Below are 9,208 nucleotides of genomic sequence, written 5' to 3' on the forward strand. Positions count from 1 at the left end.
CTGACCACTACCACCTGCCCCTACCACCAGTCATATTACTTGTCGAAGCACACTTAATACAGTGCCACTACTTGTACAGGACCTCATCTGTTTTCCCCACCAACACACCTGTCACTGTGCCAACGTGTGCCTCTCTCCCACACACCTCACAACCAGCGTTCATGTCACGCCATAAAATTAATTCTTATAATTTTGTGGGGTCAAATATCCGACACCCGATTTGTGTTGTGTTAGACCAAGGTTGTTCGTCTTCTCTCTCTCTCTCTCTCTCTCTCTCTCTCTCTCTCTCTTCAGACTTACCATAAACTCTACGGTGTCATCCAGCCGTGTTTCACTTATTGCTTCTATTTCCTGTATGAATGTGATAAAATGGTGGTATGTTGACAGCTAGAAATTTATACTGTACAGTAATTGTGTTAAAAAATATATATATATATATTTGCTTTTTATAAACACTCGGTATATAGTGTAGTAGGGTAGGTGGTCTGGTCAGGTTGGGTCAGGTCAGGTGGACGTCGGTGACCTATTAACCAAGAACGTCGGTCAACGAAAACCATTGATCAAACACCACCGTGAAAAATGGATCTCGACAACAATGGAAACTTTCATTCTTTTTCATTATTTTTTCTGTGTGTGTGTGTGTGTGTGTGTGTGTGTGTGTGTGTGTGTGTTTCCCTCCTGGCGTTGATCAATCAGGTTAATGGTTGTCACTCGCTGTTGTGTGTCCGAAAGTGACCAAGCCAGAGGGTAAGATGGGTGCCAGTGGTCATGGGTGCCAGTGGCTATGGGTGCCAGTGGCTATGGGTGCCAGTCAGTCTTACTGGCTCTTACTCGGCAATATTTTGTGATTAATGTTATGATAATATCCGAACATTAATGGCAATTAGGTTGATATATCATTAACTAATAAAGGAATTTTCTTCTTTATTGACTAGTTATTAATGTTCTGATAACGTAACTTTATCCATTACGAAATATAGTATAACTTACGATCCTTTGAAACTATTGGCTAGTGGTCGTGACGGCATTCATGACGTCATAAACAAGATTTGATCTGATTGGTTGCTGGATATCATGTATCTCATTCTTACATAATGGAACTAGATTGCGAAATTATATTAAATTATCAATGTTTACCTAACTATCATACGTGCTATAATGTTTAAACTTAGTATAATATAAACTTTAACTTGATTTGAGTGAAAGTTTGCCTTAGTGACCGTATTTACCTGAACATGTCAATTAAGCCGAAACCAGCGTCTGAGGCAAGGATCGGAAGGAAGTTTGTGACTTGAACCAATGACGTAATTACTATAAGACGTCATTTATCCGAATCACTTGTTCTATCACATCACATTCTTGACATAATTATTTATTTCGTTTTCTTTTATATGAATCTCGAACACCCAAACGAAGCCTTGAATTCGTGGCGTATGTGGATGAAGCCAAAGTCGAAGGCGAGGTTTGGGAGGAAGGCAGCGAGGGAGCAATGATATAATTGTTGTATGGCGTCTCTTCATTAGTTACTTGACCCATCAATATTTGGCCTCCTACCACCCCTCCTTGGCACCCCCCGGCACCCCACGTCACCCACCGCTCAGGGCCAACTCAGGTCAGGGCTTCTACGTGAGGTGATGGAGGAAGTGTGAGTTGATGTATATTATTATTATTATTATTATTATTATTATTCCCAATAGACTCTCCTCTCCCACCACCTCTCTCTCTCACCCCCACCTCCCCCTCTCACCCACAACAAGGTCTATAACCACCATAACCACAACCCACCCTCCTCACGTTCTCAGTTCTTGCCTCCGTCAGATCGGTCAAACGAGGTCATCCGTCGAAACGCCCACCCCCTCCTTCCCACAGAACGCTGACCTTCGCCTGATGGTGCTACGTGACCCGCCAAACCAACCCAGGTCACGGCACAAGGCTGGCTGACCTCGCGCTGACCTCGGTAGGGGTTGTCATGGGTGATGGGTGGAAGGTCTTAATGGTTGGGTGGATATGTCTCTCTCTCTCTCTCTCTCTCTCTCTCTCTCTCTCTCTCTCTCTCTCTCTCTCTCTCTCTCTCTCTCTCTCTCTCTCAGCCTGTGCAGTAGAGAGGAAAATTCAGGAGATATTATTCATACTGCTGCTGCCAACCAGTGTTTTTATCTGCCACTTATTTTATACACAGTCCGTTTGATTTTTTCAGCTGATGGGAAGGGAAGGGAAGGGAGGGGGGAAGGGGGTGTGGGTGGGGAGGGGAGGATGGTGGGAAAGGGAAGGGAGGGGTGGAGAGGGTCGGAGGATGGTTGATGGTGGTGGTGAAAAGGTGATGGGAGGGAGAGGCAAAGAGGGTTAGGGAAAGGGGTGTAAGGGGTAAGAGGAAGGGAGGGAATAAGGGTGACAATGGAGAGAGGGGGGATAAAGGGGAATTAAGTTACATAGAGGGGGAAGGATAAGGAGGGAGGGAGGGAAGGGAAGGGAAAGAGAAGGTAGACCATTATTGGGGGAAACTTGTGTGTTTTTCCCTCCTCTCTCTTCATCTCTCTTCACTCCCTCCTAACACATTTTTATTTCTCATTTCTATTCCCACCTTTTTTGTTCAATTTTTGTTATTTTTTTTTGTTCACTACTGCCCGGGGGTGACGTTGGGTGTTCTCTTGATCAAGTGTTATAAATATTCTGAAACTTTTTTTTTTCCTCACTGTCGTATTTTTTTTTTCTTGTGTTATTTTTTGGTGATGAGTTTGTGATTCTGCTTGTGTGTTTGTCCAGAGGGAGGGAGTGTGTGTGTGTGTGTGTGTGTGTGTGTGTGTGTGTCTGTCTGTGTGTGTGTGTGTGTGTGTGTGTGTGTGTGTGTGTGTGTGTGTGTGTGTGTGTGTGTCTGTGTGTGTGTGTGTGTGTGTGTGTGTCTGTCTGTGTGTGTGTGTGTGTGTGTGTGTGTGTGTGTGTGTGTGTGTGTCTGTCTGTCTGTCTGTGTGTGTGTGTGTGTGTGTGTGTGTCTGTGTGTGTCTGTCTGTCTGTCTGTGTCTGTGTTTATGTATTTTTCCATGTATTTCTCTATGTATATCACTATTCATACACTCTACTAATGGAAACTCATAATATAAACAAAATACTGAACAACTATTTTTTTTTTACAGATTTTATTCTAATTTTCTTAATAATAAAAATAACACAACGTTGTGACTTAATCAAAAGTATCCATCCAGATAAAAAAAATATATTAATTAAACTTCCTACAATAAGTTGATAAAACGTAAAAATTCAGTAAAACAGTGGGAGGTGGGAAGGTGGGTGCTGGGAACGCTGGGAAGATGGGAGGTGGGTCTGGGTGCTGGGAGGTGGGTCACGCTGGGAGGTGGATCACGCTGGGAGGTGGGGCTGGGAGGTGGTCACGCTGGGAGGTGGATCACGCTGGGTGGGAGTGGATCACGCTGGGAGGTGGGTCACGGGGGGTGGATCACGCTGGGAGGTGGATCACGCGGGAGGTGGATCACGCTGGGAGGTGGATCACGTGGGAGGTGGATCACGCTGGGAGGTGAATCACGCTGGGAGGTGGATCATGAGAAGCTGAATGATATGTGTGTTGTATAATGTGATGCCTACTGAGTAAATCGTGTGTGTTTCTCTCTCTCACTGGTGTCTCTCTCTCTATTATTTTTCGTAATTCGTGACGTAATAACTACTCTGACTGGCAAATTGAATCTCTTGCTTAAAACTGACACATACAATGGCACCCAAATTACACTGAGGCTGTTATTTTTATATTTGCTGTTTGATTAGGTTAGGTTAGATTAGGTTAGGTTAGATTAGGTTAGGTTAGGTTAGGTTAGGTTAGGTTAGGTTAGATTAGGTTAGGTTAGGTTCGACTTTACCTGAGGATGTAAGATTTTCAGGTAAATTGATGTATCTTATAAGGAACTGTGCCTTCCTTCCTTCCTTCCTCCCTCCCTCCTTCCCTCCCTCCCTCCCTTCCTTCCCCCTCCTCCCTCCCTCCCTCCTCTCCTCTCCTCTCTCCTCCTCTTCCCTCCTCTACTCTCCCTCTCCTCTTCTATCTCCCTTGCATATCAATATGTGATTCATAAACTAAAAATATAAGCATATTTTTCATATTTACTTACTTTACACACACACACACACACACACACACACATACTATACATATACATACATACATACATACATACATACCACTGAATATCACACTTTCCATCCACATATCCTCCGGGGCACGCGCTTCACGGGGCGCTTAGGAGACAGAAGGGAAGGGACGGGAGGGAGGGAGGGAGGAGGGGAGGACAGAGGGGAGGGGAGAGGACAGAGGGGAGAGGAGGGGAGGGACGAGGTATATACAGAACATATCAGCAGTAGATATACCACACTCCCGTCATACTCTGTGTTTGGAAAGTATGTTGTATATGTGTGTGTATAAATGTGTGTGTGACAGGATGAAAGTTTTTTAATAAATGTAGTAAAATACAGTAGTAGCCTGGTGTAGTAAGTGATGTATTAATACAGTACATGATATTACACGGATTATGTAACTTACTGTTTATTGTTTATTTATCTTTATTTGTTATTCTTATTATCTAATTTATTGGTCATTTTTTTATGTTATTCACTGATTCTTATTCCCTTATCTTTCTTGTTTATTCTCTCTATGTATTCCTTCTTACTATCTCTTCTTCTTTATTCACTTCTATTTATCTCCTAATCTCCATATCCACCTTATTTTTTTGTCCATTCTCTTCTGTTTCCTCATCTTTCTTCATTACTCCTCTTCTCTACTATCTATCCGCTGTCGTGTGGAGACGGGAGGCAGTTCTCCAGGCAATCGCTCGTGGACAAGATTCCGTAACTCAGTCATTTAATTCACTCTTATAAAACTTAGAAATTTAATCACCTGGAGAGTGGAAAGACTAATTAGGTGGAATTAACTCGTCTTCCCCGCTGATAGAGGAATTAGCTATTTATTCAACCCGAAAATATACTGTGTGTGTGTGTGTGTGTGTGTGTGTGTGTGTGTGTGTGTACAAGGTCTTGTTGTAGCGGCTTGGTGTGATAATTTTATTGTTATTATTATTATTTTTTTTTTTATTGTTATTATTATTATTATTGTTATTATTATTATTATTATTATTATTATTATTATTATTATTGTTGTTGTTGTTGTTGCTGTTGTTGTTGTTGTTGTTGTTGTTGTTGTTGTTGTTGTTGTTACAGTCTCTGCCATATCGAATCGTTCAAGGTTGAGTGGCTTCTAACTTCAGCCCGTCACTCGCCAGGCCTACGGGAGCCACTACCACGATTTATTACAACGACATAAATTGTTACACCATGAAATAAACTTTTGTACAATACACTTAAATAAAATAATAAAATACAATTGAAGACGTACAATTCAATACAGTTAGATATAATGTTATTCAGTTACAGTTAAACCACTAAAGAATTAAACCAAATAAACGTAATAAATTGGATATATAAGTTCTTTTTTATCGACAAGGTTTATTACAGAACACGTAATTGAAAATAGTGCTTAATTATGGCACCTTTTAAACGTGGTCATTAAAAATGCTATTAAAAGGCGATTATCCAGATTGTTAATTTGACAAAAAAAAAACGCTTATTAAAATTGCTTATTTAAAAATGCTAATTAAATTTTTAATTATAAATTGTTCATTAGAAAACCCTGATTACAAACGTATTAAAAAACGCTTATTTAATAATCTGTAAAAAAATTAAAGACTTTTATTTACAAACACTTAAGAAATATAAAATTAAAATCTGAAAAATTCTGGAGTTAAAAAAATATGGAAAATAAACTTTAATTTAAGATATGCTAATTATACAAAAGGTCTTCATTTGTTTTTATAAGATAGTCATGAATTTGTCTTTTTTGTGTTTATATAAAAAAATATTTATTAAACACTTGATCAAAGCCGCCTGTTAAAAACTTTGATTTACTGGAATGATTAAACAAAAAACCCTGGAACACTCGTGGACAATATCCCGCTCCTCTCTCTTCCCTTCCCTCCCCTTCGTTCCTCCTTCCTTATCCTACATTCCTTTCCACTCTCCCGTCCTTTCGCTTCTCCCGTCCTCCATCCTCCCCTTCGTTACCTCACCCTACCCTCTACCCTCCCCCTCTACCCTCCCTCTTCCCCTCCCTCTTCCCCTCCCTCTTCCCCTCCCTCTTCCCCTCCCTTCCCTTCCCCCAGGCCAAGAATAGTACCCTAGGGATTAATGTGTCTTGAAACTTGTATTTCTTGGAGGCTTCACACCCATGTCCACGCCCACGCCCACGTCTACACACACACACACACACACACACACACACACACACACACACACACACACACTACTCCGTTTGACTTTGATTTTACTGTACATGCACCACCACCAACCACCACCACCAACCACCACCACCAACCACTACCACCAACCACCACTCAACCACTACCACCAACCACCCATCTCTATGACGTCAGATTCCCAGTCGGGAGAGAGAGAAACCCTACTCACCCTACATCACATCACCCCTTCATCACCCCACTCACCCTCCAACACCACACCCTACCTCACCCTTCATCACCCCACACTCACCCCACATCACCCTCACCTTACCTCACCCTACATCATCAACACATCACCCACATCCAACACTACAAGCCTGGATCACCCACATTCAACCACACCCCACCTCACCCTTCATCACACCTCACTCCATCACCCTCCATCACCCTCCACCCCTTCATCACCCCACCCCCTCCATCACCCTCCATCACCCTACCTCACCTCCCACCCCACTCCCCACCCCTCACACCCCACCCCTCCACATCCTACCTCACCCTTCCATCCACCCCACCTCACCCCACATCACCCTACCTCACCCCACCACCCCTACATCACCTTACATCAATACATCACCCTACATCCAACACTAGCAAGTCTACGGACTTGCACCCACATTCAACCACATCACCCAACCTCACCCCTTCATCACCCTACCTCACCCTACATCACCCTCCATCACCCTACCTCACCCTTCATCACCCCACCTCACCCTCCATCACCCTCCATCACCCTACCTCACCCTCCAACACCCTCCATCACCCTACCTCACCCTTCATCACCCCACCTCACCCTCCAACACCCTCCATCACCCTAACTCACCCTTCATCACCCTACATCACCCCACACTTCCATCTCACCCTACACCTCCACATCATCCACCTACGAAACACAGGTGGCACCGACTCTCACCTCTACACTGGTATAAAGAGAATATATGATACTGTAACCAATTTCTCTCTCTGTGTGGGGGAAGGATCACCAGAATCCCATTGAGTTTCTGGCAAAGACGAAATCATCTGAAAACACCCCTGGCCAGAATTTACAATCTCCACTGGGCCAGCTAATTCAATTTTATCAATTTCAATAACACGGCATTCCAAAGCTCAAAAGGACGGGCTTTGGTCTGAGGGGAGAAGAGAGGGGGGAGAGGGGAGGTGAGGGGAGAGGAGAGGTGAGGGGAGAGATTCAAGCTCAGGCCAGGCCATCCTCAACCCAACTTTGAACTTGAGCTTTGACGACCCGGAATTATTGAATAAACTTGGCTCGACTTCTTGTTGGTTCTGAGAGTGAAAGTCGTCTCTTTTACTGTGTGTTTTACTTCTGTGTGTGTGTGTGTGTGTACGTGCATAGTATCTAAAAGTACACACACACACACAGACACACACACACACACACATACATACATACATACATACATACATACACACACACACACACACACACAAATACACACACACACACACACACACACACACATACACACACACACACACACACACACGCACACATACATCCGTACATACATACATACATACATACATACATACATACATACATACATACATACATACATACATACATACATATATATACACACACAGAGACACACACACACACACACACACACACACATACACAGGTACACCCAACATATAACACTAATGACCTCATAATTACAGTCGTGACAGGTAACAATAACCTGGAGAAAGAGTCCCGAATCCAGCATCAAGTCGTTCGTGAAAGAGATGAGAAAAGGTCACCGTCTGAATGATGCAGTGTGCTTACGTGTGTGTGTGTGTGTGTGTGTGTGTGTGTGTGTGTGTGTGTGTGTGTTTATATTTGACTAGACGCAAGATTTAGATATCAAATAACATACTCTAATATTTGTTTCCCTCATAACACTTAGAACACAACACAACACAACACGACACGACACGACACGACACGACACGACACGACACGACACAAGACACAGTCGTTTTTTAACACTTCTAAGATGATTTCTCAACCCAACTTGACATACTATTGTTAGAATACCACGAACATCACTTTACTGATGCCTTTCACGTCTGGTTTATGACTGTATAGTAGCCAACACGACACAATATTTATTCCTGTCGGATAACTGTGTAGATGTTCGTAGCATAAAAGAGCGCTCGTGCAGGCAAAAGGCGAGAGAACATTCGTCAGACGCATCCTTTTAAACCATGTTATCTCTGAATGAAGGTGAACCCCAGACGATGATGAGTGCTCGTGCTGGCGGATATTTACGGTATATATTTTTTGTTTATCTTATTATTCTATTTTCTATGGTTCCTTCTTTCTCTATATGTGTCTGTGTCCATGTATGTCGTCAACAGTACACATACATGAGACATAGACATAAAAGATGATCTGTGTAATGTGTGTCTGTATCCGTGTACGTTTGTCATCCTTACATACACACCACAACTAAACATACACATACAAGATACATACACACAAACACACACATACACATGATACACATATATAATACATAAACACATGAGGTTAATACGTGCTTTCGTCATTTGTTCTTGATGATAGTAAACTAACAGGTATTTAAGGTAAAGCACCACCAACACACTGTTTACCTGGGCTCAGATTACAGGTACACCAACACACCATTACCGATAATTAGCTTCGGGTACAGGTAATAAAATTTGTCTTTGAAGTGACTAATTGATAATAAAGTAAATTAAAAAGGAATTAATAATGATGTTTCTGTCAGGAGTTTAATTTGGGTTTTTTTTGGAGTGAATTTAAATGTTGAAAGTATATAAAATGTTTTGATGGTCATTTACACGGGATCTCTTGTGGTTACACGGGGTCTCTTGCG

At 42.4% G+C, this 9,208-nt stretch overlaps 1 protein-coding gene across 1 annotated transcript in view; it reads left to right on the plus strand.

Annotated features, from left to right (window-relative positions):
• The first annotated feature begins 752 nt into the window (after positions 1 to 752).
• LOC121866203 (lachesin-like) overlaps positions 753 to 9,208 on the plus strand; it is a 46,738-nt gene continuing 38,282 nt past the window's right edge. Inside the window, exon 1 of the mRNA XM_042365809.1 lies at positions 753 to 810. Within this exon, the coding sequence (XP_042221743.1) occupies positions 753 to 810 (58 nt within the window). The remainder of the gene's footprint in view (positions 811 to 9,208) is intronic.

Source organism: Homarus americanus, unplaced genomic scaffold, assembly GCF_018991925.1.
Source record: "Homarus americanus isolate GMGI-L3 unplaced genomic scaffold, GMGI_Hamer_2.0 scaffold18789, whole genome shotgun sequence".
Classification (NCBI taxonomy): Eukaryota; Metazoa; Arthropoda; class Malacostraca; order Decapoda; family Nephropidae; genus Homarus; species Homarus americanus.